The sequence below is a fragment of the Pseudochaenichthys georgianus genome, chromosome 13 (genome assembly GCF_902827115.2).
Source record: "Pseudochaenichthys georgianus chromosome 13, fPseGeo1.2, whole genome shotgun sequence".
In the NCBI taxonomy this organism is placed as follows: domain Eukaryota; kingdom Metazoa; phylum Chordata; class Actinopteri; order Perciformes; family Channichthyidae; genus Pseudochaenichthys; species Pseudochaenichthys georgianus.
The window spans coordinates 32,274,491-32,302,469 of NC_047515.1; the positions used below are offsets into that span (position 1 = coordinate 32,274,491).

At 39.6% G+C, this 27,979-nt stretch overlaps 2 protein-coding genes and 1 long non-coding RNA gene across 3 annotated transcripts; 1 reads left to right on the top strand and 2 right to left on the bottom strand.

Annotated features, from left to right (window-relative positions):
* Positions 1–1,384: 1,384 nt before the first annotated feature.
* Positions 1,385–1,994, top strand: LOC139434948 (uncharacterized). Its single transcript, XR_011644230.1, has 3 exons — positions 1,385–1,473; positions 1,603–1,682; positions 1,794–1,994. It is a non-coding gene; the product is annotated as an uncharacterized lncRNA (long non-coding RNA).
* Positions 1,995–15,761: 13,767 nt separating this feature from the next.
* On the bottom strand, positions 15,762–20,178 carry LOC117457041 (rhodopsin kinase grk7a-like). Its single transcript, XM_034096909.1, has 4 exons — positions 19,579–20,178; positions 18,984–19,421; positions 17,736–18,007; positions 15,762–16,089 (listed from the first exon to the last, which is right to left on the bottom strand). Exons 1-4 carry the CDS (start codon positions 20,176–20,178, stop codon positions 15,762–15,764), a joined length of 1,638 nt encoding a protein of 545 aa, XP_033952800.1.
* A 2,356-nt stretch (positions 20,179–22,534) lies between these two features.
* On the bottom strand, positions 22,535–24,192 carry rnf7 (ring finger protein 7). Its single transcript, XM_034096723.2, has 3 exons — positions 23,987–24,192; positions 23,799–23,846; positions 22,535–23,010 (listed from the first exon to the last, which is right to left on the bottom strand). Exons 1-3 carry the CDS (start codon positions 24,150–24,152, stop codon positions 22,892–22,894), a joined length of 333 nt encoding a protein of 110 aa, XP_033952614.1. The 5' UTR covers positions 24,153–24,192; the 3' UTR covers positions 22,535–22,891.
* Positions 24,193–27,979: the final 3,787 nt, after the last annotated feature.

Genomic DNA, 27,979 nt, shown 5'->3' on the forward strand with positions numbered 1-27,979 from the left:
GGCCCGCGGCAGATAATGGGCTAGTTGTACAAGATGGCGTCTATCAACTTCCGGCGGCTGGCAGAGCCATATGCGGCTGGGTGTGCGGTTGTAAACTTCTGGTCTACAGTAGAGCGGTAGAGGGAAGAGCGATAGATAGTGTATAGATAGCGAGAGAGATAGCGTATAGATATTATATAGGCACTATTTTACATGTCTCCAAGACCTACCGAAGGTTAACATCAATGATGTACATCGGCTGGTACAAGCGGCAGGCTCAGCGCCGAGGAGCAAAAGAGAAAAGGGGTTCAAGATGTAGCTACAGATCCAGCTACGTCGACAATTATGAAGGTAAGTGACAAACAAAGTTGTAGTTACTGGCTAACTTTGACAAATTGACAGTCTTGATACAGTGTAAAGCGTTTTAATGATGTACTATTACGTTTTTTTGGATAACATGAATGATATCCAATTCTCCACAGTTTCAAACAAAGATCTACCTTCAGGGAGAGTGAGCATCAGGGCTAGCTGTTACAGGTCCATGAGAAAGCATGAAAAGCCTCACGATCTCAGAGTAGGGAGGAAAATAAAAAGTGTTAATCGGTTCAAAGCCTCAATCAGGTTCAAGTTCTGGGGTTTTGATGTGTCAAGAGTAGGTAACCTGTGATTTAGGATTCAGATAAGCCCAGCTAGCTGACGTGTTGCAACTATGGTTGCAACAGATTACATAGTGACAATACATGTGCTCACATCAACTGGTAGCTAGCTATGTGTGTGTAGCATGAAGGGGCTACAGATTTATTTTCGTTTTCTAACCCTCTCGTGTAAAATGATAAATACATTAGCTAAACCCAAACTTAGCTTTCATCAAAGATTCTTAATGAGAGGTTGAAAACCGTCTCTGCTTTCATGGAAACCCCAGAAACTGGTTGTGGCAGCTGCTTTTCTTTACAGAATGTTTAGTATAATCCACGTAGGGTCCAATTATTTGTATTGGCCAGTGTTAGGTAAGTGCTGGTTTTGTACCCTACATCTATGTTAAGCTGTTCAACGTTCTACTAACACTATTTGATGTAGTTATAATACATTGAGAAAGCTGAGATAGGCTATACAAGCGTATAGCTTGAATGTCCTTAAATTACAGTATTCCAAACAGCAGAACTTCTGTGTATGTGATGTGACTGACAACCTGACATGGTTTTCCCACACCTATTACTTGCCTGATCAGCCTGCTCTCAGCTTTCTCATGTGTCTGTGTTGTATTGAAGCAGTGTCCTAAATGTAAAATGACTGACATTTTGTTTTAAGAACTGTTCACCTGTGGAGATTGCAGTGGCAAAGTGTTCCTGTGTAGCTGGAACAGCACTCTGTAACCACAATGTTGCACTGCTGTTCCAGACCGCACACTACTCCACACTCAACCTGGCTGCTGTACCCCCAGCTGTCCTCAGCTGCACTGAAACAGAGCAGCGATGGCACAAGCCATGAACCATGGTAAGTACAGTATGTGTTCACTACCAATCCACGGTTTAATGAGTATTTCCTTTGTGCCAAGAGCTGATTTGGTATGTTGCATCAACAACCTTTTCAATTAATTTGACAATTATTTTGTGTAATTAATAGGGTGTGAAACCAGGCAGAGTGAGTGACATGGTGTTCACTTCCACTAAGCCAAAGCAGTTTACAGTTGCTGACGGTGTAAGGTAATATCTATTGTCCTAAGTAATTGTATGTAGCCTGCTACAACTTTGTGATTGTTGTCTGAGTGTAAAATTGTTCTTAAAGTCTTAATTATCATATAAACATGTTCAAAGGAGTACACGTTACAAGGCCGTGCGGGGGGAGCTGCCAGACCCATCTATGTCTTCAAAGTCAACGAGGCATACAAGGACTTCTCAGCAGACATCGCACAAAAAAACAAAAACGAATGGCTCACTACTCAACTCAACGACTAACACTCTTTCAGAGGATATGTTGGAAATGCACACATTATATATATTTTTTGCATCGACTTTCTGGATATTGTACATCTGTTCATCTGTTATATAAACTATCATTACTTAAATATGCAGAGACTAATTGAAATGTTTAAATATGTATTTTTTCCCCCTGATATAACATCAACCTATGTTTTGTAAAAGTTTATTAAATGAATCTGTAAAATGTTATCATATTGTGGATTTATTAAATTATGTATTTTCCTTTGTTATTTATGTGTGCGTTTGTTTTGAGGATATAATTCATTAGTACCTAAACATAGTATGGTATAACTGCTTTTTGTAATGAAATACACAATTGGTTTGGGAGCAAGAAATCTTTTAATCGTTGTTGCCCAGGCTTGCTGAAATAAATGGAAACTTATCTCCCGATTATAACATTGTGTAACTTGCTGCTGTTAAATACCGTCAAACTATGTGCTTTATGTGCAATATATACTTTATATACATATGCTATCTTTAATAACGGTAATATATATATACCGGGCTGCTAAATCCTAAGAACTGCTACAGGATTTGATTTGTAGATTTGATTTGTTTTTTATCTGTATTTTTGAAAATTATGTAACTTTTTATCTTTTTTTTTAGCATATTGTTTATTATATTATAACTTAGTACTTTTTTAGCATATTGTTTATTATATTATAACTTAGTACTTTTTTAGCATATTGTTTATTATATTATAACTTAGTACTTTTTAACGCATGTAAGATATTCAACTCTAAGCTGTCTGTGTCTCTTTCCTGCTTCAACGCTGCACATTTCCCCTCTGTGGGACTAAAGGTATTCTGATTCTGATAACGGGACGAATTTGTACAAAGGGGCACACAGCAATGTAGTGCCGACTTTCTTACACGCTGGAAGGCCAATCTTTCCCCCGAAAACCGCTCATTCTTGCTCTCGGTGTGACACATGGACTGTATATAAAGGTGTGATATGACAGAACAAGCTGTCAAAACTCTGTACTCAAACCGGAAGTACTCAGCCGCACACCCAGCCGGAAGTTGATAGACGCCATCTTGTGCACAGAGCCTATTGGATGGCCTACCTGCCTGTCAGCCTTCCATCGTGCACAAACGTATCTCGTGCCCTCATTGGTCATGTGCACGTTCGTGTGTGTAGGAGGAGGGGCTCTGTAAGGAAGTCTGAAGGAAGGGGCAGACTTTCAATTTCTAGCTTACTCGAGCTGGTTTCTCCATTCGTACCTACCTTACCTTTTAAAGGATAAGGCAATCCAAATATAAAAGTTGTTATAATGTCAACAAATACCATTTAAAGTCCCCTCTTTATACTTCATGCTAATTCTCCTATCAAGACTTTTTATGGGAAAGGCTCAATAATTCAATAAATTCTAAAACAGCTGGAAATCAATATGTCCCAACCTGGAGGACATAGGCTATTTGATGGTGCCTATTTGAGTCAAAAATAAACTACAGTGTCTATTTTAACCTCAATGAAGTTACATGTCATAGTGCAATAATGTGTCTCATTAATATTAATGTTTACTTCACAAAATGAAAAAAATAAAACACATTCTTAAAAGCTGTAACAAACAATTGTTTTAGCATCTTGACTTAAACAAAATATTGAATGACTAATAACAAATGGTTTCTGCTCTTGAGGTTGGTCAGTCCTCAATCTCCTGAAGGATTTTGATGTTCAGCCTCAGCCTTTAGATCATTTAGTGTGAAAACCAAACTCAACAGGTGATTTAAGCGGCAACTTGAATGCACACTGCTGTTGTGTTTCAATAATCAGAAGCCATATGTCCCAACACCTACAACAGTCTGATAGCTTTGCAGCACTGAGAAGCTTAATTTAAACGACCACTTGACTGATTGTAACCTCTTTATATGTCTTAGCGGTAGCAGGTCTGTATATTCCACACTACTTAACAATGTTCTCTGCAGCCAGCTGAAGCAGCCAAGTCTCTTCTGTCATCTCCTAATGAGCTTTGACTTCAATGGATGGTGTAAGAAGAACTACAGAGAGAGTTTGGCTCAGATGTGATTTTTGTTTTCTCTGCCAGGGTTTTCTAGGGTCGTCACTAGCTCTGGTTTGAAAAAGGCATCTTGATTCGCAAAAAAATGACACCTTGCTTCACATGTCCTAGCTTGTTGTCAGGGACGGTTCATATGAATGCATGACCTGCAGCCCAGTAGAAAAACAGACACAGGCTGGCACTGCTTTTTCCGGGAAACGGCACCACGATAAAGCCTCCAGGAGCTGACAGGTAGTGTTTGTGCTCCAGCTGCTCGCCAGTGCCAACCCAAACAGGTCACTGTGCTGCAATTTGAAGTAGCCAACAGAAACAAATAGAAAGTGAGGTGAGAGACTGTTTTTCCTGACTAATGGTTGCTTTATCAGATGCATTTATCTTCTTCAGCTTTCAATTATCTCAATGTGTTTTTAATTTCTCTCTGAAACCTATTGTTTAAGATGTATATTTTTTAAATGTAATATAAATAAAGTAACTTGACTGTTAATCAGTCTGAAATTAAATGCTAGATGTGGCCAGAGTTGATTTACCTTTCCCTTTCTGATCACACTGAGTCATTGTTTGGTTGTGTGTTGTACATCTAAAACGTGTGTGTTTGCTCACTGTTCCGGTAAACGGACACACAGTATCAGCACGTGTGATAAGGGACTTGTGTAACAGTCAGATAAACAACCCATGAGGTTTATGCTCCTCGCTTTGTACACAATGTCTGCTGTGGACTGTGAGCCGAACAACTTGTAATTCAGTACAATTTAGTGTACATTATATAATGCTAATTTATATACAATTGTCATTCCTGCTTCTTCTTTATATTGTAATTCTACCAATGTCACTGTTGGGATTTTTTATAATGCAAAGCAAGGTAATTAGACCCCAAAATGTGTTTTTGTTTCACACAATTAGCTCAAGTGTCCCTTTGTTTGTCAGTTAATCTTTCTATTTTATGTTATATACACCATAGAAAACTCACTCCAGCTGCTTTCTCAACACGTTATTTTGGTTTATATGTACAGCTGAACTGGCACTCATTTATTTTCAGGACCTCCAGCTTAACTGACACATCCAGGTCAAATTTCACCTACAATCCGACTGACATTGAAACTGCTTTCAGTGCTTGAAGTTCATCTAAATCTTCAGTACTTCACTCAGGTCTGTAATTGACTCTCAAACTTAACCCAGACACCTTAAGGAACACTTCCCCTTCTTTCAAACCTCCACTTCAACTTCTTTCTGTATTTCAACTCATTCAAGTGAAACACTGAAAGAAGTTGAAGTGAAAAAACATTTCTAAATTGATGTTAAGATATCTGCTATATATCGCATTGGATTCGACCAGCTGTTAGGAATTTTAAAAATATAAATTAACAATGGTTTGCTCCCAATAATATAGCTGTGCTCTACTGTTTTCTTTCACCTCTAACACAAACTGAAACAGATCGATATAAATGTTATCTTCGTTTTTAAGTGAAGGTGAAACCAAGTTCATTTGAATGTTTCCTTAAATTGTCAGAAAACTGATTTTCATGATGTTTACTTTAAATGTATTTGCTTCAGAAACATCACATGGAATGTAAACTGTAATTATGAATGATAAAAAACAGGACATATTCTGCTCATTTTCAGGTTCATCTTAGTATTTTGTTCCTCTACTATGACGTGTTTATTTTTCTGTAACAGCCTGTTCTGCAGCTCCTCTTTTCACCCTCTGTCTGAAACCAGAGCCCAGTCTGCTCTGATTGGTTAGCTGGCCGCCTCTGATGTGATTAGTTAATTGCTAAGAGATGCCCCGCCACTTAGCCTGTCACGCACAATTTGTAGTGCTAGCCAAAAGAAGTGTTACATAGTGATGTCACTATGTCATGTAAGTAAACCAAGGAGTCCAATGGAGAAGTTTCAGGCAGTGGGGGAGTGTGTGGGTGTGTGTGTCTTGAGGGAACTTTGGGATGTTAGCCTTTGCAGACCATTAACATGCACAAAAACCTGTATAACAATTCAGGAAAAAAACAAAAAAAACGGTATAGGTCCTCTTTAATATAACTGTAATTTAGGGTAAGTGTCTCTCTCTTTAATACGGAGGCATGTAGCGCAGTGGGTTGTTTGTAGGTGTTCGGATCAGGGGGTCACAGGTTCAAAAGCATGTTGTTGTGTCCCTGGGCAAGACACTTCACTCCAAATTGCTCCTGTGGGGATTGTCCACAGTATGTAAGTCGCTTTGGATAAAAGCTTCTAACAAGTGACATGTAATGTAATACAAACAGGTCTTTCCTCTCTGCTCCTCGCCCCTCCTCCCCCAACACTGTCCACTATGTTTGCAATGTAAGGAGGAACTATAGTTTGGCTTCCCTACATCTCACAGAGGACTTCCCTTCCAGTCATAAAGGCCATTTATACAGCTGTACATCTGTGACCCAGCCTGTGGAAATGTCACATTGGGCTGTGTGCGACCTCTGTGCTGGGAGTGGGACACACGCACTGCTCTTACACCCTCTCACCCACATGCCAGTCAAGCATGACCGGGCCTCACTAATACATGCTAATGCATTCAGAATGGAACATGTGCTGCCAACCGCACATTTTTCTGGAGCTGGATTCATCCTGTACATCGATACTAATGTTTAAAACATTTGACCTCCAAGTCTTGATATTGGTGCAAAGCAAAAAGAGTTAAATCTGGCCTTGGTTGCTGTGACTGGTCAAGTGACGAGACCTCTGCACATGTGCGCAATGCCAACACGGATTACCTCGATGATCTGTGATAAAGTGCTCAACTGTTTTCCACAGACTGCTCGCATGGCCACAAGGGCATTGGAGGCGGATAGAGACAGAGAGCGCGAGGGAAAAGAGGGGAGGGAGACAGAAATAGTAAGCGAGCTCGATGGATGCAGAGACAAAGAGTGACAGAGAGACATTGAGAGGTAGAAACAGAGGAAGACAGAAGGCCGGGCAGAGGGAGAAATGAGAAGTGGCAGAAGTGACAGACTGCGAGTATGAGATGGCAGAGAGGGAGAGTGAGTGAAAGAGGGGAACAAAGAGCATATTGTCAGTGCTGGGCGCTAATCGTCCCCTCTTAGGCTGCCAGAGACAACAGGTGAGAGCAGTTTGACTCCCTGCAGGCTCCATGAAGCTTTCAGGGCTGTGTGTGTGTGTGTGTGTGTGTGTGTGTATGTGTGTGTGTGTGTGTGTGTGTGTGTGTGTGTGTGTGTGTGTGTGTGTGTGTGTGCGTGTGTGTGTGTGTTTGGACCTCAGGAGAACTCTGCCAATGCCAACTCCAACGGCAAATGAGGAGTAAGGGCCGCACCATCAAAGGGCTCTTTTCAGACATGCTTTGGCTGTATATATGTGTGTGTGTTTTAAGTGCGTGTTATGTGTGTGTGTACCCACATCTTCTAAGACATTTTCCTCACACCAGCAGAGTAATAATGGTATATGTGTTCAAAGCAACAAGGGGACATTGCATCGACAGGGGGAAAGAATAAAAGCGTCACACTTTGATGTTTACAAGAGTGTGTGCGCTTATTATGTGTTAACAATCTCACAAAGCATGTGACCCAGAGCAGCTGTTTGTAGAACTCTCACCTTTGGAGCAAGGAAGTGAATTTCAAACAGGGGAGATTAACAAAGAAACATGTGGAGAGAAGTTGTTATTGATATTATTTTAATAGCAAAATACATTTCTGAAGGTACAGAGGGAGTCTTTTAAGTCTGTATGTTAGACCCCATTGTTAATTCACCTTACCACGATGGCAGAGTGGGGCTATAGTCAATCTGGAGACTTTGCTGAGTAAGAGAACCTTCTTTTGGAGATACAATTATACTGCACGACATACAACATTAGAACATTTAGCAAAAATGGTTAAAGCATGTCAGTCAGGGTCATAAACAGACGATTGTGCAGGCCCACCTTTTCAAAAATAAAAGGTGTAACAGATGTCATTTTATTGTACAATTGTAATTCTAACGTTACCAATAGAACAGGTGCCCCAAAAATAAAACCCAAGTTATAATAAACCACACTAATCTGACAGCAAACTAATTACACATGTATCGCAATTTAATTTGCATAGTATGTGGATTTTGTGTAAGCAAGAAGGAACAGACAAAACCTTGAAAATATCCAACATATTAAATTGAGTACACTTTAAGGTCAAATTGATTTGTGATGAATAATTGTTATTCAGTGGTAGATGTGATTGATAGAGTCATGAGATGCAGGACAGTTGTAATGCTTTTTTATCTAATTTGAATATGTATACTTTATTGTAGGACTAGTGAGGTAAGTAATACAAAAAACACACATGTGAGAATGAGGAAGAAACATACAAATAGAGTATAATAAATACCAAGTACACAACACACTGTTAAAGCAGTCATTTAGAAATGCGTTGGTTCCCTGGCGGTGTTTCAGGCCAGAGAGCAGATGTCACCCTTTAGCAAAGTATTGTGGTTTCAGTCTGATTATATGTCTTCCCATTATAATTTTGTATCATTGCAAGAAAAAGGAGTGATTACTGGCAATAAAGGTGCACTGATTAATATTTCTATCCATTGTATTATTGTGGTGGACTTGTAAAAGAGTGAGTGGAAAAGAGTTGCAGTGGAAACGTGCATCGCTCTGTTGTTCAGGGGATGGAGAGTTAACTGCGCATGCAGAGATAAACAAATGTCCTGGCGTCACAGTGGACCATGTCAAGAAACATCTGGTGGCAGTGTGTGAATGTTTTATGCTGGAAAATGTGTGTGTGCGCCAACACATCCTCATGATCATCACAAGATAAAGCCCATTAATCCATCGTGAGTATTAAACGTCATTCGCTAGAGATAAAAATAAGAAATATAAGGTTACAGTGTGGAGTTTATAGATTTGAGGCGTGTTACCCCTGAAAGCATTCTCAACGGTTAAGTTATGGCCGCCGTTACTTGAGCTCGGTTGGGGTTGAAATGCCAAGAGATGGCCTGCAACGAGAAACAGCCAGAAGTAGTACTGCCTGTCAAAATAAGACGTAGTATCGCTGAGGAAGCCGCGTCCAGAGTGTTTCAACCGTATTATCTATCTTGGAACCAACATTTTAAATCTTTTCTCACAAACACACATAGTTTTAAGCTTATTAGATACAAGTTTTACCCAGTATTTAATTAGACTGCTAAGTATGTGTAGCACTGCAGAGCACTGGATCATTGTCATTTGGACCTGATAGCATTATCAATATTCTTCAATTCATTTGTTGTTGGTGGAAACACATTGTTTGATTTTAGCCATGTAACACTTATTGGATGACACCCTCCAGTTGCAGCAAAGGAGTTTAAATGACGCTCATCTGCCTCTGACGCTCTTCTCTGCTCCATTTACAGAGATACATCAATCTTTCCCTTCCCGTCGGTGTCCAGAGCCTTTGGGAACCGCAGTACTGATACTGCAGGGAAGTGCAACTGACCTAATCGGGGGAAATACATGTTATCCTTTTTGTAGCTCACAGGCTCAAAACTTCAGGGGATGAGTTCTCTATACCTGCCTACAATGTGAGTGTGAATCCACCCTGAGATTAGGATCCGCTCCTGATTTTAACTGCTTCTTCCTGGCTCTTGCTACAGATACAGCCTGCACCAAGTTTCATACAAATCAAACTTGAAGACTTTCCACTGTCAAACAGATAAAACAAATAGAGAACCAAACTTTCTTGTTGGGGTTTATAATTTGCAAAGAGATTATAAAATGTTCCCTAACTTTTGTTTTTAACAGTTTTATGTGCCATTGCCTTTGTAAATCACTTTGAACTGCCTTGTGTCTGAATTGTGCTATATAAATACATTCCATAAATATCTCCAAATCTAAAATCTTTTCATTTGTGAGCCAACCCATTGCAACAATTATATTTGTTTTTATACCTATAACATACATCCATTCTTGCATTTCTGCAAACCAGCCCTAGACGTTGATACTAGATCCCAGCAATGGCCTTGTGAGTTCTACCAGATATTTGACTTAACAAAATGTGAGGTACTGTACCTACATTTTGACACTTGGGGCAGCGGCTTCTCGCCTCAAGTGGGGCACATTTTCCGGCTTGTGAAACCAGGATAATGACATCATCTGAAAAAAGGGGAGATGCCAGGCTGAGAACTCTCCAGACCTTCTGCTAAAAACTGATATTTGGTCCATAACAAATGTAAAAGGGGGCAATGTGTACTTTTCGCCACATGAGTCATTGGTGTGCGGAGTACCTGTGAAGAAATACCACATAGTTTGGTCAGAGTGTGAAGAGAAGTTTTATTTTCCCGTTGCCTACTTCAAACCCAACTTTACTCAATAACAGATTTGTCTGTAATATTTCATCCATTAGCAGCTGTATAGAAACACCCCAGATATCCAGGGACGGTTTGGATACACACACACACACACACACACACACACACACACACACACACACACACACACACACACACACACACACACACACACACACACACACACACACACACACACACACACACACACACACACACACACACACACACACACACACACACACACACACACACACACACACACACACACACACACACACACACACACACACACACACACATACACATACACACTTATGGTCAGATCAAGAGTTTGAAAGTACTGACAGACTATAAGGGACAGGTTACAGAGTCTTGGAGCAGATATGGACTTGGATTCAGTCCAGACGGGCTGCCGTGCCAACTGTCAGCCGTATTACACCGCTAACAAAGAATGCAATAAGTAACTGCTAATTCAATCAAACTGGGTACCCTCTTAGAAACTAACACCACCCCACAGCTTATATTTCAGTTTTCGTGTCACACTGTGGAATAATTTGCTTTAGTACTGACTTCTAAAGCACTTCTCTCATTCACTGACACACAAACACACACGCACGCAGATGTCCACACAAGCACAGATGCCAAAACCCGCTCGGTCAGTCACCCCCTAGGCAACATGTTGTACTGTAATTAAAGTACATTAACACATGCACCACAACAGGTTTTTTCCCTTCGGGATGAGAGGTTTTAAAGAGTTTCCCTCATAGAGTATTCTGTATCATTATATCCCTCTCCCTTCGTTTGATGTGCTGATCTTCAATCACCCTGCAGTGGAGGGGTGAGGAACATCAGAAAGCTTTACACTCCGGCAAACTCGGGTTTCAGGATGCTGTAACTATTTGAACTTTAAGCTGTTTCCATGGGATTTTCAACTTGTGGGGGAGAATCTTATTTCTTGTGACAGGTGACCGGAGAGATGTGACAGAGTGCTGATCACGGAAATGGCTAAACTGAAAGTTAGGAAGTATGGTAGTTTTAAAAGTTTGGTGTAGTCCCAATGTGTATACCATAGTTGCCAGGGGTTATGTGGAAAGATCTTAAAGTGATTTAACTCATTTAAAAAAAGGTAGGCATGTGGCGCAGTGGACTAGTGCGTTCGGATCAGGGAAGCACAGGTTCAAACCCCGCTGCAGTCAGCATGTCGTTGTGTCCCTGGACACTTCACCCCAAATTGCTCCTGTGGGGATTGCCCACAGTATTGAGTATGTAAGTCGCTTTGGATAAAAGCATCTAACAAGTGACATGTAATGTAATGTAATAGTCCAGTGAGTAACTCAGTCTAGCCAACAAATAATGGACAAATGGCTGAAATTGACACCAACATATATCTCTGTGCCTCTATTTACCTCCACGTGGTGACTTATCATTTCTTATGATGGTTTCAGTATGCTGTAATAATTGTACCTGCCCCTAGTTTTTCTGTGTCATTTTGGTACAGCACATTGAACAGTTATAGAAACTTGTATGGAATTAACATAAAGTTATATCATTTAGATTTTCTTTCAAATGTTCTTTCTTTCTAAAGTTTCTCTCTAAAACACAAAGGCAATAAGACGGTCCTAGTTGATTAGGTCAAGTCCAGTTTTGCTTTGTAGCCCTAAACCCAAAACATTGGTTTACACAGTACAGGAAGCTATATTCCCTATTTGGGCCCAATGGCAGCTTTCCTTAGTTGAAAGAAAAATAAATATTAAAGTCTGAACATGCGATTGAATGACATAGACAAATTACTTTTGCAGCGACCAAAACATGGTTCAGTGATACGACAAGAGCGAAGATTGTGGTACTGTGTACGTAGGTATGAATGTGTGTGTGTGTGTGTGTGTGTGTGTGTGTGTGTGTGTGTGTGTGTGTGTGTGTGAGAGATCAGGCTCTATCCATGACGTTGTCCAGCCCCTGGCAGTGGAAATGGTCTGAGGTCTGACTGCCATGGAAACTGCCCATTGGGCCTCAGTGGGGAAGAACATCACACGCACACGCACACCCACACCCACACACACACACACACACACACACACACACACACACACACACACACACACACACACACACACACACACACACACACACACACACACACACACACACACACACACACACACACACACACACACACACACACACACACACACACACACACACACACACACACACACCACACACACACACACACACACACACACACACACACACACACACACACACACACACACACACACACACACACACACACACACACACACACACACACACACACACACACACACACACACACACACACACACACTCTGTTTCTGTTGGATGGCTCTGCAGGAATTCACTTATTTGTGGAAATGTTAAGAATTCCAGCAATGAAGCTTCAAAACTGAATGTTAACCAAAAACTAAACACTTCCTGAGCGGTCGTGGGGTCACGCTGGTAGCTCGGTAAAACATTGCTCTTCTTACTTCTAATATATCTACATTTTTGTGTCATAAAATGGCATACAAATGGAACACTATTTAAATCATTTAAAAACATATTATAAACACAAAGAAAACACATTAGCAGTGGGTATGAGACAGCGTGGAACAACCTTCCTCTTCCTCCTTCAATCTCTCTCCCACATGGCTGGCTCGCACTTTCCCTCAGCACACAATGGCCTCTCTGTTCCGACTGTTGAACCACTTTCTCACCTATCCTAAATGCTCACACTCTCACAGACACACCCTTGTGCACACGCAAATACACAAATCAATGTTCATGTTTAGATCCCTATCAGCCACACACATGTTCCCCTACTTGCAAATACAGACACACATTCACAGCCAAAAAAGGGGAGAAGCAGCGATATTGCTGGTGTGATACCTTCCTGAGGATGCCAGGGCTGTGCTGAAGTGTGGCACATGCCTTTGATGTGAATCCAGAGCATGGGCATGTAACCAACGCAGATACCAATGTACACCCTGTCCTGCTTTGATCTCGAAAGCGCCTGCTTCTACATAAGATGTATGTGTGTGTGTCTGTGTGTGTGTCTGTGTGTGTGTGTTTTTGGGTTTTCTTTTAGAATATGTGTGGGTGTTGTGAGGCTTATTATTTTGATGTGTGTGTATGTCCATGCCTGCACGATCAGCATTACGCAAGTATGGGATGGATGTGTGTGTGTGTACGTGCATGCATGAGTGCAACTGTGCGATAAGATGGACTGTGTGCATTTGTGAGTGTGTAATTGTATGTGTGTGTGTGCATTTGTGAGTGTGTGATTGTATGTGTGTGTGTGTGTGTGTGTGTGTGTGTAAGTGAGTATACATTAAGATGTCATTTTATTTTTGCCTGCATGATCAGCATTAACACAAGTTTGTGAAGATGCAACCTTGTGATGTGTGTGTGTGTGTGTGTGTGTGTGTGTGTGTGTGTGTGTGTGTGTGTGTGTGTGTGTGTGTGTGTGTGTGTGTGTGTGTGTGTTGCATAGTAGCTTATGCACTCAGTGAATTGGAGGGCAGCAGTTACAGCGTTGACTCTTGGGGGAACTAATCCCTGGGAGAGGCTTGTAGGCACTTGGTAAAAACATGTTCCTGGAGACCTTCTCCCGAGTTTGTCTTGTCGTCACGTCGTCCGCAGTGGACTCCCCACTCTGCCTTTCGCAGCCGCCGATGATCAGGTTGCGTCTTGGATTTCCATCTGAACCACCCTCTAATCTCATGACAGTTGAGCGTGAACGGAACCACTTCTCAGCCCTGTAAGGTCACCCCTCGAATTAGCACAACACATGTTTATGTGTCCCTCATTACTTCAATGTGTCTGAGGTTTTGGATACACTAAGTGACGAATGATACACTCCGAATCAAATATTGAGGTGGCATTATGTTGTAAATATAAATGTAATGGTTACTATAAGAGACTGTTTGGATACATGATGAGAGATGTGTGCCTTGAGATAAGCAACAAGAGGATCAAAATAACTGCATATCTTTGAAAATGTCATCCTTTAAAAGACTTATTTGCAACAAAAGTAAAAAAAAAAGATTAGAAAGAAATTTGCTTAGTTTTTTTGTCATCACAAATCATGACAATTGCTGTCAACCTGCTTGAATGTCTAATCAAATGAAGCATGAAACATTGCTAGAAAAACACATGCATGGCTTTAAAAGGTATATAATCATTATTTGCCAAAAGGTCACAGAACATTTCAAGTCATCATTTAAAAATCACAACTAACTATTACAAACTACAATTGGCACTGTTATGCACTGACACGTCATATAAGACTCAAGAACCAGAACGAAGTAAAACAGAGGTCAAATGTCAAATATAGTGTAATTCAGAAAAAGACACCTTGGGCATCCTGGTAGCAGAAGGTGTAGGACATGATATTGAACATGTGCCGCATATTGAGGATTGCCAGGGGATTTAGTCACCCTTTATTTCCTCTCTACGCTCGCTATCAAATAAAGGCAAACATACCTGAAAAAACACCTAAAAGTAATATCCTGAGTTTCTCATGTAATCATCAAGGGATTAATACTTTAACAATTAACATCAACATGGAACGAGAAGCTCGCCATGTAGAAAAACAGTCCACATCACCTACAAGAACTTAGCATGTGTAAAAGCTAAATAGATGTTGTTGCTATGTTTTATGAAGTACGTGTAAACATCTCTTTTTCTTAGGTTGTGTGTAGCTTGTAAACACAGGCTGGGTTTGGGGGGTAATAACGGGGGTTGGTATTGCCTTGTAAAAGACCACAAATTCAGTGTATTTCTCTGGAGGAAAACAACGACAATTTGTCTCCCTGCATCCCCTTGTAAAAGCTGAACAAGTCATGCAGTGCTTGTAAATACCTCAGCAGCACAGGCAGAATAATGGGGATGATGAACAGTCCCACTTGATGGGTGTCTAGCGGCTCTTAGTGGTGAACTTCTGCAACGGAGAGACTTCACTGAGGTTGCATTACACGGTCCACTCACATGAGCGAAAAGGCATTCATGGAATTTATGTCCGTGTAATATATCTGGCACATTACTGCAAATACTGATAATAATCCTACTGCTATTCAATGACCAACAACCACTATAACGCTTGTTTACAGACACATGTAAACACTTAGGACCTGCCAAAATGGCTGAGTGATGTAATGGAAACTATGCATGCACGGCTGACTCATCAAAATAGAGCGCAAATTATAAAGCAGCAGTACAATGTCAGCGTGTGTTTGCATCTGGGCATGAACACAAGAACTGTGGTTTTATTTGACCCATGCAACAGAGGTCCCATCAGGTTTGGCTGTGGCTTCAAAACAACTCCTCTTCAGGAAGAAGAAGAACACAGATTTGTGAAAAAGGCAAGTGTCTGTTATACCTGAGCTACTTCATTTGGTATTAAACCAGGCACTTTGGATTTTTTAAATAAATACAACTAAAGGACATTTGTGTTTTATAAATATGCTCAGTTGATCAAATTCTCACAAGATATTGCACATGCTGGACTCGTTGTTGTAGCCATTACAGTTATTTTCTTTGTCGTTCAGATGATCAAACACACCACTGTTGATCATTTCCTTCTGCCATTGGATGGAGACTGCTCCTGTGCTGAACTTCTTGTAGAATTCCTCATCCCTTTGCTCAAACTGAATGTCTTCAACGACGGAGGATTCCATTAAAGGATTTGTGTCCTTCGCGTAGACCACGTTGGATTTTGGCACCCATGGCGGATCAACCAGCCCGGCCTCCAGACGGCGGAAATTGATGCTCTTGAAAAACACATGGTTCCGTGGATCGTCATTGACATTGCTTAAAAGAAACAAAAGACATGTAATGATTAGAGTGGGGAAAGAAGGTTATAAAAGCAGTAGGAAGACGAAAGTATTAACCTGGGCAATAAAAGTGTTTGGATAGTTCAGTGAACAAAACTGCATTACAGAACGATAACATACAGCTTAATATACTGTACATGTCTCTTTTAATTTATTTATACATTTCCATTCTTAACAGAGTTGCAGGACAGACAAACCCGCTTAAAAACAAACTAGAAAAGAACAATAGAATACAGATTCTAAAAGAGAAGCATTTACTTGGTCGAATACGACATTCTCTGCACTATTAAGCCTTTTGCTTTATTTATTTCTGACATGTACATAGTTTACATCATCTGCATTTATTGCAACATAATCTGCACTATTTTATTCTAATCTATTCTAATATTTTTTATTTTTTAATTAGTTTTGTTGTTGTATGTCCTATGTATATTTTATGTTGCATTGTTGGAGGAGCTCGGGACTTAAGATTTGAATTGCCATTTCTACACTGTTGCATCTGTGCATCTGACAATATAGCCTTTGAACCTTACCACCCAAGTTACAACCCCACAGGTGTTTTTACTTAACTTGCTTGATTAGACCCTCACTCTAGTCTACTGTTAGTTTAATTTGTTTATTTGTTGCACCTGTTGGATTAGGACTACCTTATACAGGCAGCCCTCAGTCAGACTGGGTGGCCAAAGGGCAAAACAACATCCTGCAAGAAGGGGAAAACTACAAGATGAAACTTACGTAAGTATAACAAAATAATATCTTCTTAAATTAAAGGCAGTTCGATTTAACGTTGTTGAATACACATAATTACTGAAGAACCAGTGGTACATGGAAATTGACATGTGCCACACATTATGTGCCTGATTTCCACACTAGGGAAGTATACTTGGTAAAGCCTGAAGGAAAGCAATAGCTTCACGATTGGTGGAAATTCGGATTTGTTAGCAAATAAAAAAATAATGAGGATTTTTGGAAACGATGAGCTTGTTTTTATGTAGCGTACACTTTCTGTGTTTGTATTGCAAATTGCTTTATGTAACGGAAAAAAAAATGTACACAGAAAATTAATAAAAGACGATTAATAGTCAATACTTTTTCATGATTTACTTAAACGTCCAACATTATAGAAGTGCATTGGCTGCTACGAATCACCTTTTGGTGCCTGGAAGCCAGTTGTTTTTATGAACCTCAACAATACAATAGTTTTCTCTTTTTTCAAGCTTTTTCAGTCTGTAAAAAATATGATTTGTATAGTCGAAAGCACAAAAGCATTTCCAAGCAACCTTAACACTTAAGCTTTCTGAACTGTACAACTTCATTTTTTGATGTCATTTTGAAAACAAAATTCTCCATAAATGTAGAGAAGGGGATATGGGGCTTGTTGTTGTCTGTGCTCTGGCTGCAGTGGTTTATTTGTTTCCCTTTTTAATTCATCCAGGTTTGTGATTTGGAGATTTGGATTCTACTCTTATTTATTCAAAGACTGTATTGAACCAACAGCGTATGTTTTTACTGCTGCCGAAGAAGTGACATTTTTCATTTCCTTGACTGATGATTTGTTCCATGGCGCCTTATCCATAATACGATAATAAACTAGGGCTTTAGAAATGTGAAGCTTTCACTGACCGGCACCCAAGGCGATACACCGACTTCTTCTTAAGAAAGCATCTGATGAGATCTTTGGAGGAATCATTAAAGTTTTTGTGTTCGAACTTGCAGTCATCCTCAAGAGTGCGACGAGTCACCTCATCATTCTGCACCTTTTCCCTGAAGTCTTTAAAAGGCAAACGAGCAGCCAGCATCTCATAGATGGTGCAGCCCAGAGACCACCAGTCCACAGATGTGCGATAGGACTCCCTCTTTAGGATCTCAGGGGCCATGTAACCAGTCGTACCAGCCTGAAAACACAAACAGGGGGGAGAGAAAGTAGGATGAGGCAGATCTCATAAACATAAACCTTTGTTTTCAGGCACTGGGGCCTACAGAACATATTTCTACTTGGACTTTTATGTCATCTTTGCATTTTTATTCAAACCTTAAATATTATTGGAAGATAAAACTGGTGATGAGGAGTCTCAGGCAAACTGAGGAACAACTGCTATGACCTGTAGCATTGTATGCACACTGAAAGAGAAATATTTAACAACAGATTACACAAGTGCCGTGTGCAGATGAAAATGTGCTTTAAAGCTAACTGCAATCCGACACATCAGACGGTAACATTTACATCTGTTTTTAGTGACTTTAAAATATGTATCACTCTCCTACAAAGACGTTTTTGTTATTATTCTGTGTAGAGTTTTAGTTTGGAAACAAAACATACAGATAGAATAATACAATAAGACACTGTTGCATTAAAAAAATGCTGCATCAATCAGATCAGTGGGCATTATTGTTCACTCTGTATCTCCTCTGTTGTGAGTGAAGCCTGCTGAGAATCTCCTGACTCATCTCCTTAGACAGATACGTGGAAGCCATATCTGGTACTAGTAGCTCAGATTAACCGGCTAATGCTAACAGTAGCGTCCAACTGGGGAGGAGGTCAGGCCCCTTTTAATCAGATTAGGTTGAGTCCAACAGGGTGCTGTCTTATGTTGTCTGTCAGACGTCAGAGCAGGAATAGGAATAATCATTTCTATTTCCGGTAAGCTGCTTGTATTGGTGGGGGAACAATTATGCAGTGAAGTAGTATAACACATAGCAAATATTGATAAACGAATGAGAAAACCAAGCAAATATTCGATATATTAACAGTTTGATTTAGAGGTTATGTTGTGTCGCACAAACCTAATCAAGGCTTTGTACAGGGCACTGCAGTGTCAATGTATGATGGCGAGCACTGCAGGTTAATCTGGGACACGTCACCACACCTACCATCTGGCAAACCTTTTGGTTCTTTGGCAGCTCCAGAGCCAATCCCAGGTCTGACAGCCGACACTGTCCTTTGGCATCCAGAAGCACGTTCTCAGGCTTCATGTCCCGGTACACTATGTCCAAAGTGTGCAGGTGAAGAATCCCAGTGGTTATCTGGGCGGCGTAGTAAACAACACGCTCCACACACATACCCCGCTCCCCAAGTTCGTATATGTGGAAATGTAGGTCTCCTCCATTCATAAGGTCCATGACCAGGCACAGGTGGTTCTTGTTGTCGTAGGCGTAAGCTAGGTTCACAATGAAGAGGCTGTTGACCTGTTCCAGGATCCGCTTCTCCAGAAGGGCAAGCCTCTCGCAACCTTTCTTCTTCAAGCACCTCTTATCCAGCTTCTTGCAGGCGTACATCTGGCCTGTGTGTTTGACCTGCACTGCACACACCTGCAAGACAGAGGAACAGTGAATGTTATAACTGTTGCTGTGGCATCCTTACATTTGTTTCTAATAATTTTACTGGGAAGACAATGCAACTTTTACTTAACAATGGCCATTCTGTATACATGTTCAACAATAAGATGCTGGGATTTGTTGAACTTACCTCACCAAAACCACCTTTTCCCAAAGTCCTAAACTCATAAAAGTATCTGTCATTGATTTTCTGCTTCTCGTACTCCTTCCACTGCAAGAACTTATAAAAATAAGGGCTATCCAGATACTCCACGAACGGTTTGTCCCTCAGCAAGTCTCTTGTGGCTTCTCGTAACTCGTCCAACATCTCCTCATCAAATCTTTGGATTGATATTACCTTGCATATTCCAGCTGCTTCTCCTGTAAAGTATGAGACAACACTCCTGGACCCGGGCTGAAAAAACTTAGCAAGGATTCTCTGTTTGGCCTTCTCTCTGGCTTCTTTTTCAGCAAAGCTCCAGTCACTAAGCTCCAGCAGGAACTCAGTGGCGACCATGTACTGCGAGTTAGAGGCCAGGAGAAACTGCTGGAACAACTTCTTCCCAATGGGCTGTTGCTCACACAGTGACTCGTAATTCCTCCCCACTGAAGCCTGGAGATTGTAGGACATCCTTGGTTTGGGCAGCGAAAGAGATGTCCACTCATCTCTGAGCTTATTGCGATTGATATTCTGAGCCTTCAGGTAGGCCGTGTTGGCCACCAAGTTGTCCAGTCCAGGCAGGGTATCCATTTTGGATTGTATGCTGTCACATAGCCTACATGATCAACTACACATGCAGCTCAATCATCTGCAGGGTCCAGGCACAACTAAGCACCTGAAGCACCTTCATGCTGAACATCCTCTACCGCGTGTGCCTATCCTCTTGTAGCATTAAAAGTAGTACTATTATTGGGGATTTGCCATCAGCTGAGTGTCTTTGCATGCGTATTTGTAGATGCCACTAAGAGAAAGCAACTTATCTGGTCTGAACTTAAGAGGCTTTAGGCCTGTCTATTTTTAGGAGATACAAAGTAACTGTGTGTGCAGTAATTGGGCGGCCAGCATGACACGATGATGTGGCAGATCCTGACCGTAACAAATAATTAGTGATTTTAGCTTGTTATGAGATAAAGAAGCCACTGAGATGAGTATAATATGGGAAGTATGCTCACTTCTTTGCTTATTATAGGAGAAAGGGTGGGGGATTACGGATACTGAATTAGTCCTAATTAGTTAAGTAAGCAGCCTAAGATATTAATTTTCCTCACAGACTTTTAATGTAGCTCTCATGGGAGTGAAAGCTGTACAGCTCTCATGCTCAAAATAACAAATCTTTTCAGCATCAGCAGCATGAAAGGTACACCTTTTTATTTCCCCTCCGCATTCAGCCACATCACTGGCAACGCAATTGAATTATATGCACCCATCATCAAGATTTATTGTAGTCATTTTATGTTTAAGATAATTACAAATGACACTATTCTTTCTGTTTCTAACACTACCGCCTACAGAGGATTTGGACAAAATAACATGAACACCTGCACACATGGTTAGACATTACAATTGAAAAGCTGACATTTTTCAAGGTTTTCTAAGGTTGTGTCAAATAATGCATTATATGGTCAAATACCTCTGCATGCATTCTTCTGATCAATAATTAAATCCACACCTCACAGATTTAGTATTATTTTATATTATGCACTTTAGGAAAGTAGTTATGTAGTGTTTATTGCATAATCAAGCGACTATGGCTGAGTACTGTATTTCTGTTCTATTAAAGCAATGTGTCAATAAAACTAATTACAGCATTTAGTGAATAATTGATTGGTCAATTGTCAGAAAGATAATAAATATGTCTCCTTATCTAACATTATAGGTAATCATATATATTAGCAGAGGTTTTTAGGTACACCCCCTTGGGCTTTAAGAAATGGTTTTCCTCAGCGTAATAGACTGAGACATTATATAATAAATGGCAGAATATATAATAATGAAAATAATCATTAGTTGCAGCCATAATACTTTTTGTCAAATCACAATAAGGGTCCTTTATGTGGCATTTTGACAGAAGATGAAAGCGAAGGGAGTGCTTATTTTTCACTTCCTCGAATGATGGTTGTTTGAGGCAATGACCTTCCCCTCATTAGGCTCATGTCTAAGTGAATTATCCTGTTCAGTCTTCCTGACTAACAATGTTCCATGACGATGCAACTGCAAAGGGAACACTGATATGTTCCGTATGAGTGTGACTGCAGAAAATAAAACATTTTATCATGTTTGTTTATCATGTGTTTTTGCTAAAAAAGATATTAGAAAAATAAATGTGTAACATCCTGGCTGGACTTTACAACTGCTTTGTGTTTGTAGTGATTCATATATATTACTCAAGGAAAAAGTTTTTTTTAAAAAGCATGACAAAATGTGTTACAAATTGGCCATTCAAATACGTACTTATATACATGCTATCACTTGAGGTAAATTGTGCTTGATCGAAGAAATGTGGTAACTGACTCCACTCAAAGTGTTACTTATTATATATCATTTGTATTGCTGATTCATCACCATCTAAGCAGAAAAGTACTTGACTGAATGTCCACGGGAGTCGAGCTTGACTGTAACAAGGCCAACCTCCTTATACATGTTTAACAAGTGTTAGTTAGCATGGCCGCCTTCCAGGTAGTTCACTCGGACTGCCAAGGTACTTATAGCAATAAAGGGTTACTTAAGGATTGTATAATCCATTCTTTAACTAGACATTACTGTTTGGGGAATGCTAAATCATTGTGAACTCCAAAGATAATGATTAAGATATTCATACTTTTAAAGGCCGATTGTTTTATAGCATCGGCACATTTAAATCTAGGTCTGATGGATCTATAGCTCCAGCACATCAGCTGAGTCTAATATTTTTGTGACTGATCATTTGAATCATTCAAGAATATAAATATGTTTTCAATAAGAGGCAAAACATCTAAAATAAATGATTTCTAAAGACAAGCAGTGTTAAATTATCAATAATAATAAATGTAAACTACCATTTACCATGTTTCCACTTGTTTATAGGAATTATTTACTAATCCTGAATTACTGGATGAACAAATACATGTTTACAGCTATACACAGTTCTTTTATTTTTTTTAAGTCACATGTTCAGGATGTGCTCGACACCACCACAGACAATAACATAAAGCTAACATGTGACCAAACACTGACACAAGGTTCATCCACCTCTTCATGATTCCTCCAGCCACATCCACCAATCAGTGACCAAAGAGTCTGCACCATTTTATTTTGTCCATCGTCCTCCTTAGACACTGGGACAACTGGAACATGCATTGATAGGTAGGAGGACAGTCGCCAGGGTCAGTGGCTCTCTGCACAGGACGCTGCAGTGATCATTGTCAAGTCTCAAACCACTTTTAGGTGCACACAGGTGTCTCCTGAAGATCCAGACCGCCTGGAGTTATTTGCCAATTCTCTGAACCACCCAGTCCTGCTGGCAGAGGGGACAGCGATTGTTCTGCTTCACCCAAAGGGACATGCAACAGTTATGGAAGGAGTGGTTGCACTCTCCCCATACAACTGAGAGATGAAGAACATAGAAGAAATTGGGAAAGACAATTAATGAGTTAGTCACACAGAATATAAAAGTACAACTTTTTTATTTAGTGAATGGTGAACACTAACTTCCTTTCAAAGTGCAGGTGCTTACATTTGTGTTTTATCTTAATCTCTTCATAAAAAGGCACAATCTTTGGCATCTAGGTGATTCTTCAGTAAAATCAAACAAGGGAACATGACACTAATTAATGGTATATAAATGGTGTATTAATATAGATTTACACTAGTCAATAAGAAAGCACATTAACTGCATTCCTGTGTAGATATAGTTTATTCATTTGCAATAAGGCTCATTTTACATCTTTAGTTTATACCTTAATTGAACTTGTACTGTTTATTTTCAAATGTTTAGATCTTTGTTTACTCTTCTTATTAACATATTCAATTATTATAATTATAAATTACAATTATATTAACTTGTCAGCTAATGCTTTTGTAATATGTGTGCATCATACATATAGATCTTGAGTTAAATATCTGTTAGCAATATGCCTACTATTATTAACTATATAATGTGCGTCACCCAAACAAAACAATGATAAATATGCAAATTCAGTGTAACGTCAATCATTGACATGACATGAAACGACCAACACAACCCCTCTCTATGACCAGCTGCTTTAGTATGTTATTTTTGACAGCTCCGACCGACTAGCTAATGCTAGCTTGTTGGATCGACCTGCCATCTAGGAGTTTGTTTGGTGATTAAAACACAGCTGTAACATATTGTAAAGCCAATTTAGTCTTACCAACACAGTCCTCTTGTTTGTTTTCCGCCTGGCATCGGAGACAAGCGTCTGCAAACAAAGAAAAACATGTTACAGAGACGCTGGTCCTGTTACTTCAGGCATTATGCTGATATTAGCTACGTTAGCTCCACCAGCCCGGTGTTCGAGGCTAGGCTAGCCGAGCAACAGCGTCGGTTCCTCGTACTCACCCATCACTTGTACCCGGCAAATGGCACACGTATCACACTCAACGTCCCAGCTCCACATCGCCACAGCATTCCACTTCTTTAGGGAAAACATTTTGTCCCCTCCCGACTTAGAGCTTAAAGAAGTGTTGTGAGAGAGGACAATCGGCGGCTCGTCACCGTCATCCATCTCTGCTGCACAGTTAGCCAGGCTAGCTAAACAAAATGGACGTAACAGTTATAAGCAATGCTAATGCTAGCTGGTCTTGTCTCCATAGAAACAAAAGATGGCGCTGTTCTTCCAGTGTGTGAATTACATGGATTTATTGACAGCTTCTTTGTCAACACACTGCAGGTATTGGGGATATTTTTGAATGTGTAGCCTTTTTTGTTTTTTTGACATTATTATTATTATTATTATTATTATTATTATTTTCAGCCTACCTATTTACAGTAGCCTATCGTAACTTCAATATTACAGTGAATTTGCTTTACATAGCCTATGTTACATTGTTTAATAGTTGATGATTTAATATGTTTGGAAGTATGAAAGCCTACTGTTGTAAACTGTTTAGGCTACTATAGTCTCTCATACAACAAAGTATTTACTGTAATAAACATTAGCCTTATGCAAATTCAAACACAGGTTGACTGGATTTAATGGCTCTTATAGTAAATAGCAATTAATTTAATCAAAAAGGTATCACTCTGTGCAGTGTAAATAGCATGTATTAATGTTAAAAATAGCATTGACTAATTAACATTTTGTGTCTCATTAAATTACAGTAACCACCAATTATTGTTTTTTAATGCAGTTCATACAAAAAAAGGTGAACAAAAGCATTGTTAGTTGACAAATGCCCATATGAACTCAGTTTATAAATAGTGATCATATTAGAAGCTTGGCACAAATGTGTTTCCCACACACACACTTAGTTTCTTCTCATTTCAGTTAGTAAAAATGACAGAGAATGAGGGAATTTTGTTTGCTTTAACTTAAAAAACTAAAGGAGATGGAGATGTAAAGGTTATTAAAGTTTCTCGTCAGAAGCTTCTTTTGGTGTTACAAGGATGACCGAGTGTCAATGACATCTCTTTTATAATGCAGTAGGGCTTTGACTAAATCAGACTCAGTTCTCTGAATTAAAGCTTCTTTTAAATGTTGAGAAAACCAAGGTAATGCTCTTTTCAAAAGCAAAAAAGACACCAGAGCCTGTTTTAGATATTGTAACTACGCAAGGAACAAAACTTGAAGTTGTTGCCTGTTACAAATACCTTGGTATCTGGCTTGATGATTGTCTCACTTTTAAACTTCATGTCAATAACCTGCTAAAAAAACTGAGGGTTAGGCTAGGGTTCTTTTTCAGGAACAAGTCCTGTTTCTCGCTTGAGGCCAGGAAAAGGCTAGTCACTGTGACCTTTTTACCTGTGCTGGACTATGGGGGATCACACACACTTAGTTTCTTCTCATTTCAGTTAGTAAAAATGACAGAGAATGAGGGAATTTTGTTTGCTTTAACTTAAAAAACTAAAGGAGATGGAGATGTAAAGGTTATTAAAGTTTCTCGTCAGAAGCTTCTTTTGGTGTTACAAGGATGACCGAGTGTCAATGACATCTCTTTTATAATGCAGTAGGGCTTTGACTAAATCACATTAAGACAACTGTTAATAAAGCTTCTCCAAGTATACAGTGGCGATAACCTCCAATAACCTCTTCTGGCTTTGCATGCAACTTCTGTGTAAACCACTCTGGATTATTTACAACTATAGTTGAATACTTACCATATTGGTAAAATCAGCTCTGCTGATGAAGAGCGGTTTGAGCTTCTTGTAACATGAATAACTTAATGGCAAAGGGTGCATATTTCCGACTTCCAAATAAGCTTGATAGTCAAATCCTCTGCTAGGACTAGGACAGTAACAGTAGATGGTCTCATGAATAATTTACTATGGCTCGGCTACAATGTTTTTGCTTGTCTAGCGCCACTCTGTGTATAAACAGGGCACTGCCGCATCGACCCAAGAACCTTTTCATGCTACTACAACTATACTAGCCGTAGCCTATATCCTAAATTGTTTTGTATTTCATTGTAATAAATGCACATCATTTACTAATATACAATATACTGCAATGCATGCATGTAAATAATGTATGTATTATATGTGAATGCCTCATGCATTATAATACTCCAAAGTATTTATTGAACATAAAAGGCTTCAAGATTTGTAAAAATAAAAACATAAATTAATATAGCTAGAAAAGTAGTTTTAAACAATAAACACAAGCTTAAATGTTGTAATTAAAATATCTGACAATTGACAAGCTTTTAACAAAAAAACACAACTCCAGTTTACTTTAAGCATATGTTAATATAACAATATATGACTATTTAAGCAAATATAATCAATCCTTTTTTAATCAGTGATTAAAAACCATAAGTGTCTTGCAGCATCCATTTATTCTAGATAAAAAGAGCTGTCATAACCATAAAAAGACAACCTCCCCCAGGACTGTGACAGAAAGTGAGCATGTAACAAGCAGTAACACCATGTTCTTGTTTCTACCTCCACTCCCTCACATCCCAGTCTTTGTACAGATGCCTGTAGAGAACACTGGTGGTTTTGTCATCACTGTTTACAAGTGTGTTGTTCAAACTAACGCTTCATGATGGATTTTTCCTACAGCGAGGTAGGAAACCTCTCACAGTGATTACAGTGCTGACATGTGGAGCAACATTTTTACTTTAGCGGCACATGAGTCACTCAGTCAAAAACTCTGCTTGTTAACTTCAATATGCACGCTCTCTAGTACAACAACAGTTTAACGCTCAATCCGTTTTACAGCATGCTACATTTTAAAGTGTGGCTGTTCTACAGTGAAACAATGAGCACTGAGTGGATATGTGCTGGAGTAAAGAAGCATATGAGCTACCTCAAAGCCAACTACCAATAAAAGGAAGTTATATTTTCATTGTTACCTTTACCGGTATGTCTTTCATTCAAAAGTGATTTACTCTTTATTAAAGTTTCTCGTCAGAAGCTTCTTTTGGTGTTACAAGGATGACCGAGTGTCAATGACATCTCTTTTATAATGCAGTAGGGCTTTGACTAAATCAGACTCAGTTCTCTGAATTAAAGCTTCTTTTAAATGTTGAGAAAACCAAGGTAATGCTCTTTTCAAAAGCAAAAAAGACACCAGAGCCTGTTTTAGATATTGTAACTACGCAAGGAACAAAACTTGAAGTTGTTGCCTGTTACAAATACCTTGGTATCTGGCTTGATGATTGTCTCACTTTTAAACTTCATGTCAATAACCTGCTAAAAAAACTGAGGGTTAGGCTAGGGTTCTTTTTCAGGAACAAGTTCTGTTTCTCGCTTGAGGCCAGGAAAAGGCTAGTCACTGTGACCTTTTTACCTGTGCTGGACTATGGGGATCTGGTCTATATGAATGCACCTGCCAATTGCCTGGTCAAGTTAGATGCTGCGTATCACAGTGCACTGAGATTTGTGACAAACTGTAAAGCATTAACCCATCACTGTACCCTGTATGCAAGGGCTGGTTTGCTTTCACTAACTGTACGGAGGCTCAGTCACTGGTACATTTTTATATACAAAGCCATGTTAGGGAAACTTCCATCTTACATCTGCTCCCTAATCTCACGGAGAATTGTAAGTGGCTACTGCCTGAGATCGAATGCTGTGGTTTTATTAAATGTGCCAATTGCTAGGACTGTCTTAGGGAAGACAGCTTTTAGATGCGCAGCTCCTCTGTCTTGGAACAGTCTGCAAATTAAATGGAAACTGAACAATCTGGTGCCACTAAATGTGTTTAAAGCTCGGTTGGATGCTACTCAATCGGAAGCTATTGGTACCTGTTTATGTGGATAATTATGTAAATGATGCTGTATGATGTCCTTTTGCTGTTCTGTTTATGCTTTTATGTTTCATGTGGAACTACTTGAGCAGGTCTCCCTTGGAAAAGAGACCAATGATCTCAATGGGATTTTATCTGTATAA

What these genes read in the sequence shown, in the direction of transcription:
- LOC117457041 (XM_034096909.1), bottom strand. Translation starts at nt 20,178, where the DNA reads ATGGATACCCTGCCTGGACTGGACAACTTGGTGGCCAACACGGCCTAC. An exon ending in GAAAAGGTGGTTTTGGTGAG is followed by an intron (nt 19,422 to 19,578) that starts GTAAGTTCAACA and finishes TCTGTCTTGCAG; the next exon opens with GTGTGTGCAGTGCAGGTCAA. An exon ending in ACCAAAAGGTTTGCCAGATG is followed by an intron (nt 18,008 to 18,983) that starts GTAGGTGTGGTG and finishes TTGTGTTTTCAG; the next exon opens with GCTGGTACGACTGGTTACAT.
- rnf7 (XM_034096723.2), bottom strand. Translation starts at nt 24,152, where the DNA reads ATGGATGACGGTGACGAGCCGCCGATTGTCCTCTCTCACAACACTTCT. An exon ending in TTGCCGGGTACAAGTGATGG is followed by an intron (nt 23,847 to 23,986) that starts GTGAGTACGAGG and finishes CTTTGTTTGCAG; the next exon opens with ACGCTTGTCTCCGATGCCAG. An exon ending in CAAACAAGAGGACTGTGTTG is followed by an intron (nt 23,011 to 23,798) that starts GTAAGACTAAAT and finishes TTCATCTCTCAG; the next exon opens with TTGTATGGGGAGAGTGCAAC.